Below are 27,355 nucleotides of genomic sequence, written 5' to 3'. Positions count from 1 at the left end.
CTGTTTGTAAAGCAGCATATCATTTGTATGGCCCTACCAAATTCATGGTCCATTTTGATCAATTTCATGAGAGTTTAAAAATCATAAAAGTCATGATTTCAGCAATTTAAATCGGAAACGTGTTGTAACTGTAGGGGTCCTGACCCACAAGGAGTTGTGGGAGGGTCGCAAGGTTATTGTAGGAGGGGGTTGTGGTACTTCTGCCCTGCTGCTGGCGGCAGCACTGCCTTCAGTGCTGGGCAGCTAGAGTGGCAGCTGCTGGCCAGGAGCCAGCTCTGAAGGCAGAGCTGCTGTCAGCAGCAGCTCAGAAGTAAAGATGGCCTGGTGTGGTATTGCCACCCTTACTTCCGTGCTGCTGCCTTCAGAACTGGGCCCTTGATCAGCAGCCACCCAGCTCTGAAGGCAGAAGTAAGGGTGGCATGGTCTGGTATTGCTGACCTTACTTCTGCACTGCTGCTGCTGGCAGTGGTGCTGCCTTCAGAGCTGGGTGCCAGGCCAACAGCCCCCATTTTCCGGCCACCGGCTGTCGCTCTCCAGCCGTCCAGCTCTGAAGGCAGCGCAGAAGTAAGTTTATCAACACTCTTTTACAAGATAGCCCATCACATTTAGTACCAGTAAAAAGTATACTAATTAGTGTATTTTTTCTTTAAATCAGTTTTAATAAAAGTTGTACTTTGTTTACTTGCATAGTATCTTCCAATACTGATCTTTATGAAAGCGAGAGATTTATTTATGTTTAAAACCACACAGGGTGGAGTCCCGATGCCAGGTATTCAGAGCATTTTCTTCAAGAAGCTAAATTACTTCATTGGAATGGAAGGTATAAACCTTGGGATTACCCTAGTGTTCATAATGACCTGTGGGAAAACTGGTTTATCCCTGACCCATCAGGGAAGTTCAAAATGATTCGTCCCAATAGCTGATACTGAAAGACATCTAAAATGTTTATGCTTTTAAAAATAAATCCCTTCCCACCAAGATTGTAATGGATTATTCTATTTCTATACCATACTTTGCAATACAGTTTATCTTCTGTGTAATATAACTATTGTGTAAAACTGTATGTGTAACTGATTTTACAAAACTAACCCTAAGTATTTAAGCTTCACCCTAAAAATAAATGTTGAGTTAATGTACTGGTATAGGGGGTAAAACACACATACAAACTTCAGATTAGCTTGAGTTTCTAGTAATATTGTGAGATATGTTTACTTGATTAAAGACATTTTAAAATGTTTACAAATATGAAAATCAGGACTAAACAGAATGGGTTTTCATGCAATGTTTTGTATCCTCTAAAGAAGATTCCAGTTGCTTGTTGAATCTATACGAGCAGTACTTAGTGCTGAGTACAAGATGTTTTAGCTTTCTAGTCCTGTTTTTTTAAGCAGCATTAAACCAAAATGAATGAAAAACATTTCAATAGGTCTAATTTTCTTTTTCAGTGCAGCCACTTAGTGCCTCTTTTCAAAACACTACAGTGAAGCCATTCAGCAGCTGTTTACATGCACCATAATCAGATCCCATCACTAGTCAAAAAGAAAAGGAGGACTTGTGGCACCTTAGAGACTAACCAATTTATTTGAGCGTGAGCTCACTTCATCGGATGCTGTAGCTCATGAAAGCTCATGCTCAAATAAATTGGTTAGTCTCTAAGGTGCCACAAGTACTCCTTTTCTTTTTGCGAATACAGACTAACACGGCTGTTACTCTGAAACCATCACTAGTCAGAGGGCAAAATATCACACTTTAACACAATAAGATATTCCAGTACAATTCCTGATTTTATTGTGAAACACTGGTAGATTTTCAAGATGAGTTTAAAACCTCCATGTTACAGCACCAATTTGAGAGAATGCACACACATTACTTGCCATATTTAATGAAACTGTCATTGTACATTTAACTCTACTTTATCCCTACATAATCTAGTAGGCACCTCTGTCAAAGAACAGAACTTTCCCTTCAAATTAAAAAGCCACCTTTACAGAATTTATGTACTATTGCACTATCTACTCAGCAATAGTAGTTACATGCTTCACATACTTTTGTTGAAAAATAAATCGAATTGTTACAAATCCCTGATGCAAGGCACTTTTGAGCACCTGCAGGAACATGTCCATGTAAACAGCGATACATGATACAGTACATTTTAAATAACAAACGAACAATTTCCATATATCTTTGACCATATAATGAACAGCTTTACACTGAGGCTAACAAACATGATCAGAACCACAATGCACATTTTGTCTTGATTTAAAAATTTCTCTTAGGATTAAGACACACAACTGGGGAAGAGAACTGTAAACATCATGCCTGCCTCCCACTGAGCTGGCAGTGTGCTACCTGGGTGTGTGAGATCCAAAGTTGTTAGCAGGCTTAGGTTCTACACTGCCTGGTTCCATTCAATCCATGACAGCAACTGCCAAAGTGTGGAAGAAAGGATAAAATCTCTGGTAGTGTAATATCTGACCAGTTTGGATTAAGAAGATACAGTTTGTGCATATTTCAAGTATACAAAGCACCTACTCTCATAAGATCACCAAAACATTAAATGTTTTGATCAGCTTATTGCTTTTACTTCAAGACATATCTTCCCCTCTCTATTCAAAAGAGGGAAAGAGAGTGATATTTTATACACAAGCATGGAAAACTCATTTCACTCCCTGAATATTACATTGGCCACATAAGTCAAAGTTTGTCTAGAAACACAAACTATTAAAGTACTTTAGAAGACTATTTTCCAGGGTTGACTTTATATTCACATAGCAGCTGCCAGTGGCTTTAACTTCATACCATAATTATTTGGGGGGGGGGGGGGGGGAAGAGAGGAAGCAAGGAGGAGAAACCCCCCTAACCCCTGTTCCAACCCCATGCTAGTTTTCCCTCTTGGTGACATGTGCAAATAAGGTGTCTGCTTTTATATTTTACAGGGAGTATGGCCTCCCCATTGTCTGAAAGCATGCTCTCTAAGCTGGCCAGTACCGAGGTGTGCTCTCTCCCCATTTAGTGCTACTGTTGCACTATAAGGAGCTGCTCAGTGTAAGCCAAGTGGGAAGTCAGAGACCAGCCATGGAGGAGAGGGAGGGCACTTCAACTCCACAGAGCCCAACCGGCTCCACCTCATTTCTTAGAGGGTGAAGTTGATACTAGGCAGCCTTATTCAAGACAACTAAGCAGGAGTCTTCAAGCCCTGCCCCTGCTCAACAAACTGGATTCTCCTCCCCCCTTTTACAAGGTGGGGGAGATGAGGTCTCAAGTCTCTTAGAGCTCCAGGTGCCAAATGGCAAATGAGCTAAATGGGGATGGAGCTTGGAAAGCAAAGTGGGAAACTCTCACTTGTGGCAGAGAACAGAAGGCAGGCCTTGAAAATGCACAATTCATGTAACTACATTGACTTTAAAACCCTATTCCCTGTGAGAGCAGGGCTACACTGTCAAGCAACAGTGGTAATCTTAATCAGCAAGTGGCTTTTATGTTCCCATTTTCCTCTCTGCATATAAAAGGGTTAAAATATCCCCCCATATGAAGGAATCAGTAAAAAGTAGAATTCCACAAACTACTGCACTACAAATTACAGAATTAAAGTAACCCCAAAAGAAATCAGTCTTCACATACAAGAAAGCAGTTTGTCAAACTGCAAGAAATGGTGTAAGTTAAATATAAAACTCATATACAAAAAGGGCTACTTTTTTTTTTTTTTTTTTTAAATGTTGGACATTCCCTTAAAAATTACTTACTTCATAGGATTAAATCTACCACACAATTGGTTTGGACTATAATAAAATAACAAGTAAAATACTATTAAAATGCTTCAGTTAGAGAACTGAGGTACCGTTCTTGATAACTGCATTAAAACTGCAGCATTTATGCATAGCTGCCAAAGAGCCAGCTTTTACACACTGCTTTCTTCTTGCTCTTGTGCCCCACTGTTACTGAATTCTGGAATCTGGTCTGTGAAGGACTGCATCATCCACTGTCCGTTAGGAACGTCACCGAAGGATGACCCCCCAGTGTAGTCTAGATTGTTCACTTCTAGAAAAAACAAACAATAGTTTAGCTGGCATCATATCTGTAGGAAAGTTTCAGAAAAGTTGCTTTTGATGAAAAATTTTTCCAAGCATTTCTCCCCCCGTCCCCCATTTTTCTATTCGCTCTGCTAGCTGTGGTGTGGAGACATGTTTTCAGTTTTTACATTAACTCCTTTTCAATATTTTCTTTTGATTACTCTCTAATCCATGTTAACTTCCTAAAAAATAACTTATGTTTATTTGAATTCTGACTGAGCAAATCTGAGCAGAAATTAGTTGTTTCATTAGCAATGAACACACAGAAAACACATGTAAAAATCCTCAATTTTGTTTGGATCATGCCTACCCAGTCTTCATAACACCACACCAAACCCCATTGTGTTTCAGCTATTATATGAGAATAAGAAACGAACTCGAAAGATCATGAACAGGAAGCAATATAGGAAGCAATCTACATCAGAGCACAAGATTAGGACATGAAATTTAAAGACCATTATCAGAAGTTGGTAATTATTCATTAGTTCCCCTATATAGAATTTAAACCTGTTCTTCAGTTGTGACCAATGGGATTTCCTCCATTTTTGGTTTGAAATGAAAACCAGAATTCCTAATAATGGCTATTCTGCTACAGTCAGAGTTCCAACTCTCATTCTATTCTCCCCTTGAGTTTTTTCTGTTGCTAATAGTTTTCTCAAATTCACTTGGGGCTGAAATTGTGTATTTTGTGAAAGATCTGCAAGATAGCAGCTCTGTCCCAGGTCAAGAAACGTTCAGGCTCCACAGCATACATAAGCTCCGTTTCTTTTTTTCTCCCCAACACCCAATATCTCTTTACAATTAGAAATCCACAAAAAAGTTAAGTGCAAAACCTAGTTTTGATGTAAAGTTAAGACAATGTTCTCAAAGTTGGGGAATACCAAAATTTAAGGTTTCCTACACAACATTAAATGGGATACACTACACAGTCTGTGGTTTTGGTGGGGTTTTTTTTTTTATTTCTCAGTCTTAACGGTGTATTAATACAAAAATGCGCATTTACACTAGCCTTCAAATCAATTTATGAAGTTATATGGGAACCACAAACCATCCTGATACAGGAAAAATACATTTGAATACATCCTCCATCACCAGTAGCAAGATGAACGGGATAACCTTATTTCTCTCTTTTTTTTAAATCACTTGTCAGGTCTTGCTATTCTTAGAGTATAAATTCAGAGGTAATGACCATTTCTTTTGTACTGAAAAGCCCTATGTAAATTTATGGCAAAAAATGATAATTATGATGCTCTACTAGGTTGATTCCATATATGACTTGTAAATGGTTAGTTATTTTTACACAACAGATTTGTGTAAGAATCCCTAAAATCTGATTTTGGGAAAGTTGCTGAAGTTACAGAAGATATTTTATTTAAATACAAATGAGTGTCCAGGAAAAAAGAAAAAAATGTCTCCCCTCTTTCCCCCCCAAACAGAAAAGGGGGCCCTAATGTCCTGATAAAATGATATAGAAGAAATTATAAATTTAACAGTTTAAATGTTGTTCTTCAAAACTTTAAACAAAAACTGTGGAAGCTGCCTGAAATGGTAGAAATGCAGAAAAATAATCCTAGTATGTAACGACTTGGGGATTAAAAGCCACAAGCATCACTTTTTACCTGTTCCATTTGAAGCAAAGTTACACTGTTCATGCTCATAGGGGGTTTTCTCACTATAAGCACCACCATACGCCGCTTCGTAACCTGGATCATATTTTTCTTCTTTAACTGCCATCTTTTTAGCATCCTCTGGAGAAAAAGGCCTCAAATATCTTAATCTTCAGGATAATAGCAAACCATGAACATTACATCACACAACACAACACTGTATACATGTATTTTTACTTTAAACAAAGTTCTTATCCCACCTTCCATGAGATAATGGGTGATTAAGATTAAGAAAAGATGACATAAGTAACATGCTTAGTTCTACACAGTCTGTTGTAAATTAGAGGGAATATATAGTTATCTGTTTCCTATAATTCTTAATTTCCTTCTACCCTGATAACTGCTGGTTCTATATATTATCTGTCTCATATCAAACCTGATGATATGGCTACCATATAAATTTTAAGAAAAAGATTACCAAAAAGCACTTTACCTTGTGCAAGCTGTAAGTCAAACGTATAGTGCACCTCCTGCACCTCTGTGTTTGGCGTAATGCCTTTCAGTTGATCCCTTAAATCTTTAAGCTTTATGTAATAATGAACTTTATCCTGTGCACGTGGAAACTGAGCACATCTTGCACTGGATGATGGCATAACATAGCAGAGCTTTACAAAAGAGACAACAAAAAGCAAGCAATGCTAAATTAGAGGTCAGTAAAGCATAAAATATGTAAAAACCTCAAGAATAACTAAGCACTTAACCACCTTTATATTTTTAAGCTTTTGTACAAACATTTATTAATCCTCATGAGACTGGCTAATACTTATGTTCTTGTTTTCGCTTACCTGCTGAGGATCTTACCTTGGACAGAGAGGTAAGATCATCAGCTGACAGAGCGATGACAATTTACACCACCTGAGGATCTGCCCTAGAAAAACTAAGATTTAAAACTAACTCAGAAAAATTAAGTGACTTGTCCAAGAAAGTATTACAATATTTATTTATGAATAATACAGTATTTGAGTTTATGTATTTATTGCAATATTTATGAATTAGAACACAACCAATGTGTTACAATATTAAAATTCAAGGTGTCCATCGAAGGGGTATTTTAAGAACAGTTTGTGGATCAAGTCTATGTATATTCCATCCATGCTAGTACTTTATGGTCCACTCATTACTTACAGTCCACCATGAACACTCTTCCTCAAAGAATTGTATTGAAACATCAAAATTCAACAGAGTGCAACTGAAAGTCACCTATAGAAGGCTGCATTTAAGAGTACTGATCCCCTTGCATGCCCAGATACAGCACTAATAGCACAGTGCCTGACTACGTGTTCCCTCCCCCATGCTTGGGCTAGTGTCATGGTCATCCTTGAGTCCACAGGCACTGACTTCCCCTCTAGCCAGGGGGTGCTCGACACCCCACTCCGCTCCAGGCCCTACCCCCCACTCCACCCCTTCCCCCAAACCCCCGCTTCTTCCCACCCCGGCTCTGTTCCTTCCCTGCTTCCTCCCCCAAGCATGCCCTGTCCCCGCTCCTCCCCCACCTTCCTACATGCTGCGAAACAGCTGTTTGTGGCAGGCAGGAGACACTGGGAGGGAGCAGGAGGAGTGACCAGTGGGGTTGCTGGCCGGGGAGAGGTGCTGCAGGGAGAGCTTGACTGCCGGCGGGTGCTACACACCCGCTAATTTTTCTCAGTGGGTGCTCCACCCCTGAAGCACCCATGCAGTCGGCGCCTATGCTCAAGTACCTCCTTGTTAACAGAGAAGGTGGTGTGTGTGTGTGTGTGTGTGGGGGGGTTGTTACCGTAGTATTTAGATTGGATTTTTGAGTTTCTGAATGGTATACTTGTTGTCAAGTTATAATATCCTATTTGTGGGTGAATTAGGGGTATTCATGATGGTAAATAATTTTTTTATTCAGACTACAGATGCCTTTTCAGCATGTAACTATCCTGCTGACAATAATACACCACTTCCAAAAGCAAACCTATAAACCCCTACAAAAGTATGGCTGAGGAAAGGATTATATTTGCCCAATCCCATTCTTTTCTGTTTAAATAAGACCCCTTCACTTTCCCACACACATTTTGGGCATAATTCACCACTGGTGTAAGTGGGTTTCGTTGGTTTCACTAGTGTTGAAATAACTTTGCAAGAACTTACAGTTTCTGTGTCTGGGACTTTGTGGGGCTGCAATCCAAATTCCAATTTTTTAACCTTTACTCCAAAAACTTCTTTACTAAAAATTTCATAAATACCTAAAAGGAAATGAAGATAGATCATTATACGCCACATAGAAGGCTGCTGGAAAAAGAATGATTCAAAATTAAGATTCTCACATTTTCCATTAAAAGCTGCTATGCGAGGTTTATACTTTTGCAATTTCTGCATCAGAATTCGTCCTCCTTCTCGAAACTCTTTGCTAAATAAGAAAAAACAATTGCATTCGAGATTAAGACCTTGGCTACCACTCCTTGTTTAAATATGGTACTATCCTGCATTTTCCTACCTGGAGAGGTCTTTGCTACCTGGTGTTGTTCTTTCCACCATGTTTGTAAATCCAATACCATATTTTTGGGGTAAAGTGTGGTCATCCATATGGTTCAATTGTTCCTCACTCAGCCCAGACATAAAGAGACACTTCCCTGTGAAGAGAGAAGATACAAGTTTACTCATCTGCATTCTGAAATACTTCAAGATGCCAAAATACTATAATGAAGTATTTATTTCTAAGGAGATACTAAAATGAAGAAAAATATGAAAGCTATTTAAAAAAAGGGACTGCCCAGTATATAGTATTGGAATGCTAAAGAAATACTCCATGTTAAGCAAACATTTATTTCAGAAGATGATTGCCTTGTCTATGTTTATTTATTTTAAAGACTGCTTATAGTGAGCATTGTTTCTATACTGATTCAAGAGAGAAAATCCCTGTTGAAAAATGTAATGCCACCACGGGATTCCTTGTTTCCATAAACAGGGCTTTGTTCCTAAAAAAGTTAAATTTGTAGCTTTAAATTTTATGACTTAAGTAAAAATGGAACAACTTTGATCAATATCTATTTCCACATTATTCTATTTGGTTCCTCTTGTGAAGCTCAGGACCACAAAATTAGCATTAGAAACATTATCCTAGATATGGAGAATTCATTGTGGTGCTGGAGAGAACACATTTTCAGCAAGGGCTATAAAAAAAACAAAACAAACAAAAAAAGGCTCCCAAAACAAAAAGCAACAATAACAACAACAAAAAAAAACCCAGATGACAGACCACTACAGACTACCAGAGGTTCAAAACAAAGAGCATGAAAAGAAAGCAATATTGGTCAAGCAAAACAAACGAAGTTGAAAGGTTAGTTAACTTTATAATGAAAGTCTTCAAAAATCTAGGCTGTTCTAATATTAAGCAAGTTGACACTGTTCATGTTAGGAACCCAAAATGGTGCAAGCCCTGACTAAGTATGAGATCTCCTCAAGGCTCCTCTGAACTGCTACGCATGTTCAACACATCCCCTGACTTTTACAGATCTCGATATCACGTCTTCAGTCAGCAACCAATCATATCTTTACTATGAAAGCTACTCCCCTTGATGTTCATCTGTTATTCTCCCCCTACTTAAAAACCCACACCAATTACCACCATTTCAGAGTTGTTTTTTCCCTTGTATTTTTTGGTATGCCTGTTAGTCTAATTTACTACCTTATCCTGTCATCACTTGTCTTTTTGTATTGGACATGGATTGTTTGAATTTTAATAAGTAGATTAACATTTTATTTATTTGAGTTATGTTATGTGCTGTACACTGCCACGGAGCTCTTTGGCATAAAGTAAGCACACCTACTTTTTTTGTACTTAAGTTCTTATCTTACGTATTTTAGTACTATTTCTACCTCTCCCCAATTTTTGATGTAGCATGAAAAGTTTAAAATGACAAGTTTAGTTTGTCTCACTGTAAAGAAGCATCTTCGTACTACGAAATGGTTTTATCAGCATGCACACATTTGGACTGATTCATGATAAAATACACATTAAGTAAAATGCTCATTGTGATGCTGGCAGGTTAGATGCCAGTTCTTGCCCAGGCTGCATGCATTAGCTAAGAACTGACAACCTCATAGCTGGGGACTAGACCAGGTCACCTGTATGTTTGTTTTGCTCAAAACAGGTATTAGTCTTATAAGAATGTGTTTAGGCTCTATGAAATGCTTGTATGTTGCTGCATGCATTAATCTCACTTATAATATCTATAGCCCATATTATCAAGTTAGTATTTAAGTGTTTGCTCTGAAATGTAAATCTCCCTAGTCAGGAGAAAAACATTATCGAGTGTGAAATACTAGATTGTCACAGGAGGTGTTGTCGCCTGCCAACCAAAGAAGGCCCATAGATACCAGACAAACCACTGAGGAACATCAGAGGACAAAAGACTGTTTATTGCTCCCCCTCCACCTAAACTCATCCCAACATCTTGTACTCTGGGGGAAAGGAATACAAATCCCCGTCAAGAAGAAACTATCTTTTTGGCTTTTTGAACTCTGAAGGGCCCAGAGACTCTAAATTGAAGCCAGACATCCCCAGAGATCCTCCAGGGTCTGCCCTGAAAGACAATTTGAATAGACAGATCACTACAATTCTGTCACTCTTAAGATTTAGATGGAAACTCATCTGTGTGTACATTTGCTTGCTTTAACCTGTAAATAATGCTTCTTTCTTTTTTCTTAGTTAATAAACGTTTTACACAGTTTATTACAGGATTGGCTACAGGCATTGTCTTTGGTGTAAGAGCTAGGGTACCAATCAATCTGGGATAAGTGACTGGTCTCATGCGACTGGAAGCAACCTGAATGTGGTGTGATTTTTTGATATAAGTGACCATTTTTCACTAAGTCCAGTTTGTCTGGCTGGCAAAATAGGCTGGAGAGTCTAAGGGGACCGTCTGTGACTAAGTGTTAAGATTGTTGTAATAATCCAGGAGTTCACATTTGTTACTGGCTTGGTGAAGTCTAATTATAGAACACATGGCCAGTCTGGGGTGTCTGCCCTGAGGTAGGCACTCAAAGTTGTGAGCCATTCTAGACAGTGTCACGCTCATTTCAGAGGAAAATAAATGAAAAATCCATTAACACAAAAACCCAATACAAGATGGGGGCACCAGACTTGTGTCTCATACACAGCCTTTAATCTGGACTTGTCACTCCTGTTGATGTTAACAGGTGCTCACACAGATCAAGGGCAGACAGTCTTTTATAAAGAACCCAGAAAACAAGCTATGCACCTACCTACAACAGAAAGTGGTAAATGAGCCCTAGTTTGTTTACAGTGAATCACAAATTAAGTCAAAGTTTGTACTTCTCCCTTCTACTCCAATAGCAACATTCAGATGAAAAATGAAAGTGTCCAGAATTATTAAAATAAATATGAGGCAGTTGTAAAGATATAGCAGTATTTTTTTTTTAAAACCTCAAATATGGTGTACCATTAATGTTAGAAACTACCAGTTTGAGGGATTGGAAGGTGGGGGGGAAGGGGTTTGTGTTTTATTCAGACATCTAGGAGGTTTGTTAATAAAGAGGTAAATACAGAATTGGTAGGTTTCAGAGTAGCAGCCGTGTTAATCTGTATCCGCAAAAAGAACAGGACTACTTGTGGCACCTTAGAGACTAACAAATTGATTTGAGCATAAGCTTTCGTGGACTACAGCTCGCTTCATCGGATGCATAGAGTGGAACATACAATAAGAGCACATACAGAGAACATGAAAAAGTGGAGTAAGAGACTAATTAAGATGAGCTACTATCAGCAGGAGAAAAAAAACTTTTGTAGTGATAATCAAGATGGCCCATTTAGACAGTTGACAAGAAGGTGTGAGGATACTTAACATGGGGAAATAGATTCAATATGTGTAATGACCCAGCCCCTCCCAGTCTTTATTCAAACCCAAGTTAATGGTATATAGTTTGCATATTAATTCAAGCTCAGCAGTTTCTGAGAAGTGGGCTATAGCCCACGAAAGTTTATGCTCAAATAAATCTGTTAGTCTCTAAGATGCCACAAGTACTCCTGTTCTTTTTACAGAACTGGTAGGGCATTAAGAAAATTGTATTTGGGAAAGATGGTCTGTTTTTATTCTGAAAGTTGGTGACCACTGACTTATTAAAAAAACCATGAAAACACAAATACTTGTAATTTGATTTTGATTTAATTATATGCTGTAATAAACTAAGACTAAACAAAGTCATTTTTTCAATTATATAATCCGTAACTATGTTTACATAATTCTGAACCCGCATTTATAAACAAGACCAGAGGAATCACTGACGATCCATCTTTATTTTGTGTGTGTGGCTTTACATGATAGAACATAGTAGTATGTGCTTGTCATTAAATTACAGACAATGCTGAGAGTGTTTAAAAAAATACAAACAGCCTCATTTGAATTGTCATCTTATGACAGATTTCTGCAAATCCCAATAAAAAGAAGAAAAGAACAATAAACTTACAAAAGTGGTTTCCAGGTCCAGGGTAATGATGCCCTTTGTAGGCTGCCATTAAACCCGGGTTTATGCCAATCTACAGAGCAAAGCATTAGTAAATTGTAGCTTCAAAAACAGATTAAAATAATGAAGGGAAAAGGGAATACGTTTATCAAACTGATCTAATTACTTGGAAATGCATAATAATGCATTTGTCAAACCTATTAATCAGAGCTCAATTAACAATTTTCAATTATTTCAAGATTTTAAAAATTTCAGACAAGATCTCAGTTTATAGGTGTAACATTACAGCATTACCGCAACATGTATTTTACAACAGTTAGGTGTAGCACTTAGGGGGAAAACAGTAAGGAAAGAACACTGAATAATAGTATGAACAGTTTCCACCTTCCCTCATATTTAAATTTAAGATTTTTTCCATAAACTAGAATGCAGTTACTATAATCCTTGGCAGAAAGCGTGAAACTACTGTACACAAACAACAACTTGGATGTTACTTTATCCTTGAAACCTCATCATGAAAATGCTAGATAAACAATAAAGTAAATCATAATTCATGAGTTACAGACTTCAAAATGTTACTTAAAATGTATGACTTACAATTACAATATCCAGATTGAAGGTCAAAATATCAGGAAGAGTCTTGGTCAAAAGTTCAGCTTCGGATACACCATTAAAACGGTCCACTTTTCTTTTCACTTTGAATGTATCCGTGATCTTCTCTTGTTTGCCTTTTGATTTAGTTGATTTAGCTGCTTTAGCAGCTGGTGTTTTTGGCTCTGTTGATCTGGTTTTTCTCTTCCTTCCCTTTGTAACTTCTGAAACACATAGTAATAGTTTCCTTTTTGCATGGCTTTTCTAAAAGTGTAGTAGAACTCTTTTTAATAATATTGATGTCAAACATTAATACAAAAATATGCTGCTCAAATTTTAAACTTGTCTACTAAAAACTGTTCTCATCTTCAAAATATTCATGCAAAATAATCCTTACATAAAACACCCTTCAGCTGAAGCTCTGTATTCCAGGTTTGTTCTGTGAACAGCCCTAGCCCATGTCAGAAAGTGACGTTGTGGAGGTTTAGGTTCATACTAACAGACAGACAGTACTGGCATATTTTGCTTTGACAGTTGCTGGACACGTAAAAGGGGAGCGTTTGGTTTCATTTGCTAGTGATGAAAATTAGACTCATTGTCCAATGGAATGCTACTTTATCTCACTGGGAATATCACCTGACAGGATCACCTAAATCAAAACCATGGTTCTGGCTTAATGAACATCACACACAAAAATGGTTACTTTATAGAAAATTTAAGATGTGCTCAAGAAAAGTCCATATACAAAGTTCCCTACCATACCTCCTAATTAACTATGTTTATTGCTAATTCTTTGGCCATCTGGGACTTTACTAGAGAATTTAAGTTTTGCAGATAACCCTTTATAGACACATGTCAGAGTTCAGCTATAAATTATAACTGACTTGAAGAGTTACATGCTTGATAGCCACAGTAAATACTGGGAGTTTTTCATATTTCCTTATATGCTTAGCTGCCCCTATCTTGTCTCACTATTTGAGAATTGTTCAAACAAACAAACAAAACCTTTAAAAGTTCTTCGATTTTGAAAATACATGCAGAGCAAAAACAACATGCACATATAATCAGAGTAGCCACTATGAATGCATAGTAATTTATTTAAAAAACAAAAAAGGCCACCAACTCATATTGCTTAAACAGCAGAGCAGACAGCCTCCACGGTTTGCTGACCAGCAGCAGGTAATATTTCAGAGAAGAGGGATCTCAAATAAATTTGAAAATATTTGGTCTGACTTTCTAAAAATCTTTAGTAATTCCAAGCAGATGGAAACTGAGATGTTGCTCTCCTTTCCCCACCATGCCCCCCTTCCTTTCCTTTCCTGTTCTTTTTGTCTCCCTCCAGTTCTTTTTTTTTTTTTTTTTTTTTTGGGGGGGGGGGGGGGGGAAGTCAATATAAATTGAAAAAAAAAAAAAAAAAAAAAGAAACAACCACTCTGAACAAACTACCACTACTTCAGTTCTCACAGTGGAAGAAACTACAATGTTGTGGCTACAGAACACAAATCAAGATGGCAGTAGTCACACAGATAATTTAGGCTAATATGCCATATACAGTACACCATATATGGAAACACTTCAAGAGGTAAGAAAATTTCATAAAGCTTTTCTTTTGTTTTGTGGGTGGAGGCAGAAGCAGTAAAGTCTAAATTCAAATGAATAATACTGCAAGTTCTACTCTGCTATAGGGGACTTCAGCTTATATATACATGCAAAGGCTGATGACTAGAGATCAGTTTCTCAGCACCTAGCATACTTCAGGGTGCTGGGTGAATGGTGTATCAAAAGAAAGAGGGAAGATAAATAACATATGATGTAAGATATAAGCTTGCCTATACCACAAACCTAGCCATACAGCATATATAGGAAATTTGAATAAAACTGCACAATCTATTTAGAGTTTATCCTTCTCTGAATAGACATCCCCCAGTGAGGCATAACTTAAAACTTGAGTGCACCATTATCCTTTCCATTTGACGAAGTGAGACCAGAAGGGAATTTGTTATCCAGGATATATATGAACAGAAAGTAATTCATGCAGTTGAGGAAAAAGAAATCTTTATAAACTTCTAGCATAGAATTTCTATACTTACTATCAGTTCTGACACTAATTTGGTCATGACATGTGATCCTAGTGACGACTTTCTACCCACCATCCTAATATTGAGGAGTCCGGTGGCACTTTAACGACTAATAGATTTATTTGGGCATAAGCTTTTGTGGGTAAAAAATCCCATTTCTTCAGACATTTTTTACCCACGGAAGCTTATGCCCAAATAAATCTGTTAGTCTTTAAGGTGCCACCAAACTCCTTGTTGTTTTTGTGGATACACACTAACATGGCTACCCCTCTGATTCTTGACATCCTAACATTGTGACACTAATGAACAGGGCTTGAAAAACTCAAATGCCCATTTAATAATGGCAAGCGATAAGCCTAACCCCATCAACTAATGCAAAATTTAAGCTTTTATTTTATTTTTTAAAAACTTTCAGCATGAGAATAATCTTGGAGATGAGAAAAATATAATAGAGACTCACTGCCTTCCTGAGTCTGCAGACATCCATGATGCATCTGTGACACTTTGCCAAGCAGTAGCATAACAAAGTTAGCACCACCGTAATCTGTTTCACTGCTGCTATGCAGAACTGCAGTGGGCAACAGCAAAACTGTCAAGAATCATGTTAATTTCACACTCTTGTTGCTGCTATTTAGGAAAGCTAAAAGCAACAGCAGTCAGGCACTGAGTTATTTCATAAGGAAGGAGGACCCAAAAAATTGAAGTCTGTAGCAGTGATAGAACAACAGATCTCCCTCCCTCTTCCTCTCCTTGCAGGAGCAAGAAATCTTTGCCAGTAGTCACAGAATGGAAGAGACCCACCCCTACTCCCAGTAGGCAGAATCTCAAGGGAGAAGAGCAAGGTCTTTCCCAATCCCAGTAGCAAAAACAGGGTTGAATTTCAAATTTATCAGAGACCTACTACCCAGACTATCACTACAGATGGAGCTCCCAAACAGGGTCCAGGGACAGCATCCTAACAGGAAATCCCAACAACCTCTCCCTTCCCAAGGCTGGGAGCTGATGGGCTTGTCACCAGAGGAGTCACACCACCCTGATCTTTCACATCTATCTCCGGAGAGTAGGTTTAGTCTTCTTGTTAGTAGGTGTCTGGTTAGTTTTTCAAGCCCTGCTAATGAGCCTGAGGAGACTTCACCTAGTTCTCAGTGTTTACAGCAAGACCTGGAATAGCTCAACAGAACACTACTGGAATACCTAAAGCAAAATGGAAGTGTAATTAAAAGACACTGTTTCCTCATCACAACACGTAACACAACACGAGACGCCTAACTGTACTAAATACAATACTACAGTTGTGCACTAACTGTAGTGAATAATATAGTGTCTCTGTTAGAGTGACCAGAGCATTTACTGCTTGAACTAGAAGATGGAGAACTATACAATTTAATCTTGCCAAGGGTTACAGCAACTATTGTGAAAGTAAATATTTATGTAGATGTGGCACACAATTAGGCCTGGGATACCATCATCCCAGATTTAACATTCTTGCATTATGTTAATACAGAGAGACACATATTCAAAATATGGATAAAGGATTAATTGTGAAATAGTGGAAAAGTGCAGTTACTAATGACTTAGAACTAGCATTCAAGTATGGCAGACATTACAAGTAGTAAGCAATAAGGTGACAATATTACACAGGCTCCCATTCTGGCATACTTAGCACCAAAACTAATAAAGGGAAGATATACACGAAGGTTAAAGAAAGAAGATAATAGGGGCTACCTAGAAATGCTCAGAGCACCCAACTCAATGAATCTCAAGACGTGTTTTCTAGCCTTCTCATATTTGTAGGTGGGTTAAAGTTTGTTTTTAAAGTAGTAATTAAAAATTCAGAGGATTATAATGCACCACAAAAACACAGTAATTAAATATGTATCCCTGATAAAGACTTTCAGTAAAACAAGATCCTACTATGCTAAATTTTACAAAATTGCTACGAACATTTACTAGCTGAAGCAAAAAAAGTCTAGCTGCCGGCCTTTTACCACGATGACTAATTTAGAAAAACCACAACACAAAATCAACTAATCGTACTTTACTCACCTATGAAAATTTTCATTCATCATGAAAGATCAGAATTTGGCAAGGCTGAGTGTTAGGATATAGATATTTAGGCCTGTTTGTAAAGGCCTATACTTTTAGAATTTAGGTGTATTTTTATTACTTAACTAGTTATAGAGGTATAAAAGAAAGAATTAAAATTACTGTTTGCTGGTGTAAGGGCCTTTTTTTACTGTGACAGTTTTGAGGCCCTGTTCTTAGGTTCTTAAGCAGCAGAGGCAGCCATAAGCTGGGAAGCGAACGGTCACATTTTTACATTTTAAACTAGTTACACTAGTTAGAAATAAGGTGCTATTGGGCTCTTTGAAATCATGCTTGTTGGAAGTTCACCCCAATAAACCTCAATTGTTGCTCTCTGTTCATGCAAGAAGGACCAGGGAAGTAAGCGGGTGAAGGAATAAGCCCCTAACACTGACCAATGTCAAAACTACAACCAGGGTTTGCTTTGTATTTTCCTATATGCATGCAGCAATATTTTCATTATTCTTTTAGAAATGTTACAAAAAACAAGTTTCTGAACACTTGTTCAAAGAGTGCCAAAAAGAGAAAAACCAGGAGACTAGAGAAGCAAATTATTAAGACAAATCATCCTTGAAAATCAACTACTAAGTATCAATTTCATTTTCAGCCTTGTTAATCAAGATTTTAAATTTTATTAAGTTATACTAATTGGTCACACTACCTTGAATAGGTTCTTGAGCAAAGTCTGGATCTGGAATGCCCTCTACAGTCTGTTGTTCATTCATAATTTCCATGTTAGGAGCTGCAGTCATCATTTGATGGAATGGAAACGTATAAAATGCTTGAGCTTGCTGAAGAGGAGAATAATATCTTAAAAGAAAAAAAGTTAGTATTGTTAGCCATATAACAATCTTTCAGAATTTTCTTAAGTTTATAACCTGTTCAGTACATTACTTAATCAAAATAAAATCATGACATTCTTAACCAGGGTTGGCATACACTGCATGTTACATTCTCCAGTTACAGTCTATTACAGCAACACGTAGAATATCCAATTCCATTAAATAAATGGTCAACGTGATCAGAAGCATTGCTGAACACCCCATCTTCTTTTTAATTAATTTAATATTAAGCACACAAGAATCAGAATATTCAGATTATTACAGTCACATTAAATATATGCCTTATTTTCTTCCACTTTTCTATAACACAATTATAACTAAAGGTTGTGATTCTTTCACGGACATCACGGAAGTCAGAGATTCCATGACTTTCCAAGACCCCCATGACTTCCGCAGCAGCTGGGGCCAGCTGCTTGGGCACCCCACAGCCAGTCGCACTGGCTGCTGCTGGAGTGACCCAGGGCCAGCTGCTCCAGCCACTGCTCGGGAGGCCCTGGCTCGGGAGGCAGCTGGCTCCTGGGACCACCCAAGTAGCAGCCAGTGGGGCTGGTCCCGCGGACCGTCCAAACAGTGGTCCTGGGGGCAGCCCCGGTGAACGCCTGAGCAGAGGTCCCGGGGCTAGTCACACCACCTGCTGCGTGGGCGGCCCTGGGCAGCTGGCTCCGGGGACCACTGGAACAACAGCCGGTGTGGCTGACTCCCTGGGGAGTGCCCGAGCAGCGGTCCTGGGGGTGCCCTGGGGACTGCCTGAGCAGCAGCAGTCCAGAGAGCAGTCCCCGGGAGCAGCAGCCAGAAGGGTTTGGAGGGAGGTCAACCCCCAGCACTGAAGCAGAGCTCCCCACCTCCCCAGCAGGACCCCCCCGGGGGGCAGTGGGGCCCCAGAAGTAGAGATTTAGTCATGGGTATTTTTGGTAAAAAGTTATGGGCCGTGAATTTGTATTTATTGCCCGTGACCTGTCCATGACTTTTACCAAAAATACCTGTGACTAAATCTTAGCCTTAATTATAACATATTACACTTTATGTTCTTAAAAGTATACCGTCAAATACACAGAATGTGGGCAATCTAGGTAAGTTAAAGCTATTATCCAACTAACTTTGGCTTTGCCTACGCTACCAAATTAAGTCGACCTAAGTCAGTAGTTACTGCGGTGGTTCATGTCCATACTACGCCCCCTAAGTCTGTGGTGCACATCCTTACCAGGAGCGCTTCCACCAGCTTACGTGTGCGGGGCACTGACAGTGGTGAGTCCTGTGCAGAGCTGACAACCTACGGGAAATTTAAGTAATGCAGCGTCTACACAGACACTGTGTCACTCTAACTACATCAACCTAAGTGCTATGCCTCTCGCAGAGGTAGAATTATTAGGTCAGTGTAGTGGTGGACCCACATCAGTGGGAGCAACACTGTAGTGTAGACACTTACAGAGTTAGCTTGATGTAAGCTGCCTTACAACGACCTAACTCTGTATTGCAGACCAAGCCTTAGAATTATTTGATACAAGGTGGGTGAGCTAACGTCTGTTATTGGACCAATTTCTGCTGGTGAGAGAGACAAGCTTTCAAGCTTATACAGACACTCCCCGGGTTACGCAAGACCCGATTTACGCAAATTCGCACTTACGGAAAAAGTTCCGTAAGCTAGAAATAGGAGTGGGTTTTGGGTTGTTTTTTTGCATAATGTTCGGGTATACATTTCCGACTTGCACAAAATTTGAGTTATGCAAGGCTTTCCGGAAAGGAAAGATTGCGTAAGTCGGGGAGCGTCTGTACAGAACTGACCCGAAGTAGAGCTCTAGGTGGGCTTGAAAGCTTGTCTCTCTCACCAACAGAAGTTAGCTGAGTAAAAGATATTACCTTACTACGTTGTATCCTGAGACCGACATGGCTACAACAACACTGCATAAAACAATTAGAATTACCTGACTTTTGAAGGAAGATTAAGTAAATTCAAAGTTGGCAAATTATTTAACTTTATCTAACACATACAGAGTGCGTGAAGCACTCTGGGTTGCAAGATGTTACAGGTGCCTAGGTGATCTGAGGCATAGCGCACACTGTTTTGTATCTTTAAGCAATACTGTACCAAACACTGGCCAGTGACATCAGAGACACTCCTGCAACCCATACCCACGCACACCAGAGGCGCCTACTCCAGATATGCCTCCCCATATATACTCATAGACCCACCCAACGCAGGGTCTCTGCTCAATACAACCCCCATCTATGGGCACAAACTCCCACACAGACACAGGTCCCTGATCCATACACCCTTAGTATAAACAGAGAAACAACGAGGAGTCCGGTGACGTTTTAAAGACGAACAGATTTATTTGGACATAAGCTTTCGGGGGTAAAAAAACCCAACTCTTCAGATGCAACTGAAGAGACAGACAGAGAGACTTCCCGCCCCCCCCCCCCCCGCTCCACACACCCTTAGTATACACAAAAAGAAAAGGAGTACTTGTGGCACCTTAGAGACCCCCTCCCCCCCCCATCCGCACACACAGCTCCCTGCTCCATACACCCCCCCCCACCGCGACGACATCCACAGTCCCCGCCCGCTCTACCCCCCTTCACACCCTGCCACGCGCGGACAGACAGGCCGAGCACCCCCTGGGCACCATCCCCGCGGCGGCGGCCCCCAGGCCCCGCCCCGCCTACGTCACCATGCGCCGGGCCCGGCCGTTGGGAGCTGGGCAGCCCGCTCGGGGGGAGATGGGGAGGGCAGGGGCCTTCCCCGCGCCAGGCCTAGGCCCAGGCTCGGCTGTCCCGTGTACCTGCCCGGCTCCTCGGCTTCCATCCCCGGGCGCTGGTGCGTCCGGCCTAGCGGGCTGCCGCGAGCGCCAGCAGCAGAACCCCTCCGCTGCCCCCTCCCCGCGCAGCCCCCCCGGCCCGGCCCCTTCCGCCTCAAGCACACAGCGCCGCCGACCTGCCTGCCGAGCGAGCGGTCACGTGGTGAACGGCAGCCAATCCGGATCAGGCACCCGCTGGGCCATGACCACGAGGCTTGCGGGGGTGGGGAGAAGGCAGAAGAGGCGAAATGGGGTGAAAGGGGGCGGGGGTCTCCTTGCTCCCACCACCACCAGGGACCACAGCAGGCTGTTGGAAGACTGCCTCCACCCCGCCCCCCAGCCTGTTAGATGACAGACAGACCGACCCAGGACGTTTGCCGTGCGCCGGGGTTGTTTCATGGCTCCAGTTTTCTCTGACTCCCTCCCACTTTCCGGCTTTTTCTCTTGGCAGCGCAAGGGGGGCTGGTCACTGGGCAACATTCGCGACTGGGTCCACGCTAGTCAGGTTCCCAGCCCAGAACGCGGGACGCTCTGCGATTCCTGGGGCTGGAGAGAGGGGATCCGCAATCTGCTCACTGACATTCCTAGGAAGCGTGGCTCTCACACTGAGCCACAGTGAAGTCGGACGCGGATGAGAGGCAGGGCTTTGGTCACAGTTAAAGAATCGCTGACCATAAGACGTTAAAAAGCGCCTGTGTACTTCTTATTGGGGAGACTAAAGACAGAATGTGATCAGTGTTTGCCTGACAGTCCATCAAACCTGCCCATACTACTGGTTGCTCTGTGCACATCAATGCAAGTGCATGCCCGAAGAGTAACATAACACAAGGGAGGGAAGAAATCCAATAAGCAGTCTCTAGTAACTGTTAAAGGACGTTCCAAAGCCTTTAAAAGAAACTACCACTGTATTCCACAGTAACAGTTCTTAACGCTGCAGCTTACTATAGAGTTACAACAGAGGACTAGTATATTTCCATATGGCTACTGCAGCTCTGATCATGCAAACACTTATACCCATGCCTTCCTATATGCATGTGACTAGGCCCATTGACGCCAACAGGGCTACTTATGCTTAAAGTTAAGCACATGCAAAAGTGCCTTGCTAGATCATGGTTCACACGTATAAAGTTAAGAAGGCATGCAAATGTTTGCAAGAGTAGGGCCTATATTGTAACAAGGCAACTAGTGTTACCATACATAGAACTACAATTCTGCTACCACAAAATGCCAAAAATCATGAATCAGGCCCCAAATATGAGACGGACATAAAAATATTTGCCTTATCTTTGAGCCTGTAGTTGTCACATTTCCAAGCTTTCTCCCCACAATCACGAGGGCTAGAAACCTAAAAAAAACCCAACAACCCCAAAAGCTGAGACGCTCACATAATCACACAACGCCAAGAACCGGGGACAACTAATGAAAAACACCAAACATTCTGACCCTTGGCAAGTCCTAATACTGTTCCCGGATTGTTAACATAACTACAGTTCCTAGCGTTAGGAGTTACTATCCTATTACTACAGCATTTTACTGTTAAGGCAATCACTCAGTTAATGCTACTCTTACCTCGGGGGGGGGTGGGTTGCTACAGTGGGCTAAGCCTTTAGGCCACTGCCGTGTACTACGGATAGAGCAGAGAGTCTCTGACGGATGCGTTAGGCCATTCAGGGATATGAATGAACACAGACTTACTGAGCCAAACAAGGGAACAGTGAGGGTGCCTCCCTAATCACCGCAGCATCCTCTCTCCCCAGCCAGTTTGGAAGGGGGCCTCGCAGCAGCGGCTCCCTATGGGGGTCTCCCATTTGCGGGGAGGCGAGGACAGACAGGCAATGGACGTAGTTCCGTAGCAGCCGCTATACTCACGTGAGATATGACCGGCCTGCCCTGAGTCACATGATGTGATGAGAGGCGCTCGGCTCCTCCTTTTCTGCGGAAGGCCGGGTCTGCCAGCTTGTCCCAGGGGCCGTTCTGAGCGGACAGCCTGTCATCCGGGACCTCCTCCTAATGTTTAGTGTCCGGGACAGAGCACAAGCGCTGTCAGACCAGCGTAGTGGAGCTTTGCTGCATGCAGGTAGGTGCATTTTCCATGCCTTAATCACCGGCAAAGGATGATGTGTGTAGCATGGTTGGGCAGTGGGGTTCTCTCCAGAGTTTGTGGAGGTGCCTTTGGGGTAAGGACAAAGAATCTCGTCGGCTGATGTCCGCGGGGGGAGCTGTTACCTCTGTAGTGTGTTTAAGAGGTTTGAACATTTTAAAAGCACGGTTTCTTCTTTACTTGCTTTTAAAGTGAGGCTCCATTGCAAAAGGCTTCCCCACCCCATCTCTATTTCCTACCGAAGGTGGATGTAGTTTCTTGTTAATAGATTCCAATAGGGCGAATTGTATTTCAGAGTGGGCTAGTTGGCATACTAATTTATTGCAATTTTTTTCCCCCTAATTCTTCACTCAGTCAGTTGGAGTATTCCAATCTCAAGTGCCGTCTGCTCTTCATCATGCCCGCTGGGGTATCTTGGCCTCGCTACTTGAAAATGCTCAGTGCAAGTACACTGGCTATGTTTGCAGGTGCAGAAGTTGTGCATAGATATTACAGACCTGATCTTGTAAGTGATTTAAGGTTTTGATTTGCATTTCACTTATATAACTGCTAAGTAATATGCGTTTTGAAATTTCTCCTATAGGAATGCTGTTCAGTGGACATAGTTAAGGTCACTGTGGCAAAAATACCAAAACACTTCCATTTCAAAAGGTTGATATGCTTGTTTGTAAGTACAATAATTAGGAAAAAGAGGCAAATATGTGAAGCTGCTAGAAAATCATGTCTTGGGATTTTCCCTCAGTTTTGAAGAACAATGTGTATTAGAGTGCAATGAAAATTAGCACTCTTCTAAGCGTATTTTTGTCAAAGTTACCTTTTCTCTGGAGTTAAAAGATTCTCTTCAGCTCTAGACTAGAAGAACTAGAATCCCAAGTCGGTAATATCTACAAGATATATTTTGTTTTCTTTTTCTTAAATCAGAGTCAGCAGTTAGTTGTTTTCACAGCTTGGTTGGGAAGCAGATTGTAGTAGTAACGCAACACCACATGCGGAGGTAGTAATTTTTCCAGGACCTGAAAGTATATAATAAACCTTTGTTTTTAAAGGAATTGGACACAGAACCAGGAAAAAGTTAACTTGTTTTATTAAGACCTAAAGCTCAGAAGTGAACTTCTGGGCAAAGTTGGATCTACTTATGATTTGAGTGGAAAGCATGTGACATTTTTGTGAATTCAATCCTAAACCAGGTGAAATGCTTCTAATAAATTTGTTAGTCTCTAAGGTGCCACAGGTACTCCTTTTCTTTTTACGGATGCAGACTAACATGGCTGCTACTTTGAAACCAGTCTTGGTAGAGATTTGTAGTTCACTTTGTCTAGAAATTCAAGGGGTGAAAATCCATGCAAATCAAATGTTGAAAAAAGTATTGTAATGGTTTGACATCTGAGTCTTACAGCTTGCTTTTTACCTTCCATATTTTCCCAAGCTGTTGACTTTTACAACCTTTTTTTTTCTTACTTTGTCCCTTTTACATTAGGAAAACCATTCTCTCTTCCCACAATATTCCTTCGCTTCAAAAAATGGAGCTGAAATTAACATGGCTTTGTTGCCTTATTTATACACTAGCATAATCTACTATTACTACACCTGTGCAGATGCAAAGTGTGGCTGCATAGAGCGTAAAGTATTTTATGTGGCTCCGCTGTGAACAGTTGCTGTCTTATTAACGCAGTGGTAATTAAGCTTTTATTATCTTCTCAGATGGAGCTATTATACACTCTCTTTTTATTTATTCTTCCGTCTTTCCCAAAAATGTAGAGGAAATAGAATCAAAATTTTGCTGTTAAGAACAAATCTGTTAAAAAGAAACTGAATTTAATACTTAAAAAAAAAAATCTGCAGTCCTGAAGAGTGATGTTATCTCCACAGAATAGAAATTATGGCAATACCAGCACAAGGTACTCCACAGTGTCCCACCCATATGTCTTCTCCCTGACCTGGAGGCAATCCTTTGAGGGGAGAGGGGGTAACTTCTGTTTCCATGCCTATTAGAACTTTGGCTTCTCTCATAAGGCTGCTGATAAAAGTACCAGTTGCGGTGATAGAAGATGCGTCCACATTGCAATCACTAGGTACAGGGTGGTTTCATTTGAACCGATTGTCTTAATCCAACAGTCATCGGATGGTAACTGGTGACCAGGTTTAAATTTGAACCAATGCCCTAGAGCTTCTGCAACCTATAAGCCATCCCACTCCATCTGTATTAGAGCTTTTGTTGTTTAAACTTGTGTAACTTTATTTCAAAAAGTGGTGGGGTAGATCTGCCCTCTAGTAGAGGAAACAAAAGACCAGTTTCACAATGCCCTTTTCAAAATAGGAATTCTTTAAAAAGAAAAATTATCCTTAAAGAATCTTTCCACAGTTTTAGAGTGATACTTTTCCTACCAGTAGATTAGTAATTAGGAAGTATATAGTAATTTTATGAAATGGTTTATTTGACATATAATGACAAAAGGTATAGCTGTACAAAATGCTCATCTGTAGTTATTTAAACTAGTGAAGACTCTAAAAGCTTATAGCTTTAAAAGCAGCAAAGGTTAAATAATGTGAAGGGTTGATTTTTTTTTTCCCACCCCCAGTGTAGGTGTTTCATCTTCAAGACCAGTGTGAGGGCTGGTGAGGTTGAGAATTTCCACAATCACCCATGCAGGTTTGGAGTATAATCTGAAGCTCCCTTTAGCAATTTAAATATATACTGGCCACATAATACAGCTACATTCCTCTTCTGAAGAGTAGAAGAGGCTCTTGTTCCTGTGGCCAAGCACTTCCCATATTGTCCCACCATTTTCAAATTGTATCTTTGGGAGTCCTTGGCACATGCACCCTGACCTGGTTAACTGGAATGGCAGTTACAAAGGTGGATGACTTAATTGAAGTGAGACAGCTGCTTATCAGGAAACCATGTGGCAATACATGACGATTAAGGGAAGGATACATCAGTTTGAGCTTTATTCTTAAGGGAGAGGGTGAAAAAACAGTCCACTCCAGATCTCTAGTAACTAAAATGCCATCCACACTTCTAATGTCCTATAAAATAACCAGTGGCTCTTCTCCATCCTTCAATGGAATTTAGTACTGTGGGAAGGGTTCCTTGGAAAAGAAAAGGTATTCCCCACCTCCCCCAAGATCAAGTTGTTCCAAAGGACTAAAGTCAAATTGCCAGATGCAAGAAGTTGAAGTTGAATTAGAAAGAAATTTGGTTGATGCTAGAGATCAGTTTACAATTAGCTCAAGAAAGAGGGAGACAAAATTGTAACTTGAATGTAGTGTTCTTTTTTGCCTCTCGGGGATGTCTAATTTTCTGTTTTGTTTAGCTCAGTTTTCTATATATCAGTCACAGATTTTGAGCACTGACACCTCTTTGTTTTATTTATTTTATAGACTATACCTGAAATGCCGCCTAAGCCTGGAGAACTGAAAACGGAACTCTTGGGTCTAAAACAAAGATCAAGCGAAGTTCATACTTCAGAACAATGACCATAGAATATTGAAGTCATGAAGGGTAGAGTTTTCAGAAGTGCCTAAATAACTTCGGATCCTGAGTCTCCTTTTCCTAAGTGATTTAGGAAGCCAAGTCACTCGGACTTATGCACTTCTGAAAATTGTACCCAAAGTCCATATATGAAATGCTGTAGTCCTGTAAATCTATTTCTATTTATTTAAAACAAAAAAAACTTGTATGTAAGAAATAATTGAGGAATACTGTTTATCAGAAATCCAGCCAGTTATTCGTTAAAATTCCTTGTATTTTTGTTTTCAAACAAATATAAATGTTTTATTTTGATTACTCTGTAAGAATTTTTAAAATCTATTGAAAGTATAATTCATATTGGCTCCCTGTCTAAAGAAATGTTATTAGGAATTTGAAAATTAATAAGATTTTATTAGGATTAATGTAATAAAAATTATTACAATTACAGAATGCTCTGCAGACTCAGAAGTCCTCTTTAGTACAGTGGCTTGACATTTTCTGTAGCACCACCACATTGAATTAATTAGCCTTTTTTAAAAAAAGAAATTTTATTTAAGTGGACATTTAATACTACAGAGTCATGCTTTAAATATTTTCTCTAGTTGTATGTGCATATATACAAGGTATCTGCAGACGAGGTTAAATATAACTTTGCTTACTATTGCTTTTATGAGCAGTTATGCTAGATTTCTCATCAGAAATTTTGTCAGCAAATCATCTTTTTTCATAATGCTGTTTATGTATATATATAATTCAGTATAGCTGCTGTTCTTGTATGGATGGGAAAGGCAGAAACACTGTGGATTTGAGTGTCCTGTTGGTGTGTGTGCTTGCAGGGTTTTTTTTGGCTGAACAGTGGAACATCTCAGTATGGGCTGCTTTAAGAAATCTCTCTCAAAATGTAAAGAAGGGAAGAGTAAAAATAAAAGCACTAAGATGATTTAATAAGTATAAAAGACAGAAAGAAAAACTTACTTTAATGAAGGTTTCTCAAAAAGTTGTACATCTTACTGTTGTGAACGTCCAGAACAAACATAACTTCTAGCCAAACTTACACTAATAAGTCATATATATTTAATTATAACAAATAGTATCATGGATGTGATTTCTTACCCCCTTCTGACACTTCCTATGAAGCATGGAGATCATGCCTGAAACCTGTGTGACCCTCTGCAAAATCTTTCTGCTACTGACTTCTATTCCTTCA

The 27,355-nt window shown here is 40.1% G+C and overlaps 3 protein-coding genes across 12 annotated transcripts in view; 2 read left to right on the top strand and 1 right to left on the bottom strand.

Moving 5' to 3' along the window:
- Window positions 1–1,423, top strand: part of GLT8D2 (glycosyltransferase 8 domain containing 2) — a 35,196-nt gene extending 33,773 nt beyond the window's left edge. For all 3 annotated transcript variants that reach the window (XM_043541950.1, XM_043541955.1, XM_007066123.4), the window contains one exon: window positions 751–1,423. In XM_043541950.1, coding sequence (XP_043397885.1) covers window positions 751–923 — 173 coding nt within the window. In that variant the 3' untranslated portion in view covers window positions 924–1,423. The remainder of the gene's footprint in view (window positions 1–750) is intronic.
- A 342-nt stretch (window positions 1,424–1,765) lies between these two features.
- Window positions 1,766–22,583, bottom strand: TDG (thymine DNA glycosylase). Of its 5 annotated transcripts, none has more exons than XM_037879782.2 (10): window positions 22,445–22,583; window positions 17,600–17,748; window positions 12,782–12,999; window positions 12,188–12,257; window positions 8,196–8,331; window positions 8,026–8,108; window positions 7,850–7,944; window positions 6,171–6,342; window positions 5,690–5,818; window positions 1,766–4,038 (listed from the first exon to the last, which is right to left on the bottom strand). In XM_037879782.2, the coding sequence occupies exons 2-10, from the start codon at window positions 17,691–17,693 to the stop codon at window positions 3,899–3,901; spliced, it is 1,137 nt and encodes a 378-aa protein (XP_037735710.1). In that variant the 5' UTR covers window positions 17,694–17,748; window positions 22,445–22,583; the 3' UTR covers window positions 1,766–3,898. The 5 variants fall into 5 exon arrangements, with proteins under 5 accessions (XP_037735710.1, XP_037735682.1, XP_037735696.1 ...); XM_037879754.2 differs by having other exon boundaries at window positions 22,271–22,474; XM_037879768.1 differs by lacking the exon at window positions 22,445–22,583 and adding an exon at window positions 22,145–22,284.
- C1H12orf73 (chromosome 1 C12orf73 homolog) lies at window positions 22,511–26,598 on the top strand. 4 transcript variants are annotated; one of them, XM_007066121.4, is made up of 3 exons: window positions 22,511–22,652; window positions 23,035–23,181; window positions 26,058–26,598. In XM_007066121.4, exons 1-3 carry the CDS (start codon window positions 22,647–22,649, stop codon window positions 26,151–26,153), a joined length of 249 nt encoding a protein of 82 aa, XP_007066183.2. In that variant the 5' UTR covers window positions 22,511–22,646; the 3' UTR covers window positions 26,154–26,598. The 4 variants fall into 4 exon arrangements, with proteins under 4 accessions (XP_007066183.2, XP_043397894.1, XP_043397905.1 ...); XM_043541959.1 differs by having other exon boundaries at window positions 22,547–22,656; window positions 23,031–23,181; XM_043541970.1 differs by having other exon boundaries at window positions 22,564–22,656.
- Window positions 26,599–27,355: the final 757 nt, after the last annotated feature.

The sequence above is a fragment of the Chelonia mydas genome, chromosome 1, assembly GCF_015237465.2.
Source record: "Chelonia mydas isolate rCheMyd1 chromosome 1, rCheMyd1.pri.v2, whole genome shotgun sequence".
NCBI classification, from domain to species: Eukaryota; Metazoa; Chordata; order Testudines; family Cheloniidae; genus Chelonia; species Chelonia mydas.
This window is presented reverse-complemented; position numbering and strand designations above follow the sequence as displayed.

What these genes read in the sequence shown, in the direction of transcription:
- TDG (XM_037879754.2), bottom strand. Translation starts at nt 22,383, where the DNA reads ATGGGAGACCCCCATAGGGAGCCGCTGCTGCGAGGCCCCCTTCCAAAC. An exon ending in TCAATCTGGATATTGTAATT is followed by an intron (nt 12,258 to 12,781) that starts GTAAGTCATACA and finishes TTTGCTCTGTAG; the next exon opens with ATTGGCATAAACCCGGGTTT. An exon ending in TGGACCTGGAAACCACTTTT is followed by an intron (nt 8,332 to 12,187) that starts GTAAGTTTATTG and finishes CTCTCTTCACAG; the next exon opens with GGAAGTGTCTCTTTATGTCT.
- C1H12orf73 (XM_043541959.1), top strand. Translation starts at nt 22,586, where the DNA reads ATGTTTAGTGTCCGGGACAGAGCACAAGCGCTGTCAGACCAGCGTAGT. An exon ending in GCTTTGCTGCATGCAGGTAG is followed by an intron (nt 22,657 to 23,030) that starts GTGCATTTTCCA and finishes TTCTTCACTCAG; the next exon opens with TCAGTTGGAGTATTCCAATC. An exon ending in GATATTACAGACCTGATCTT is followed by an intron (nt 23,182 to 26,057) that starts GTAAGTGATTTA and finishes TTTATTTTATAG; the next exon opens with ACTATACCTGAAATGCCGCC.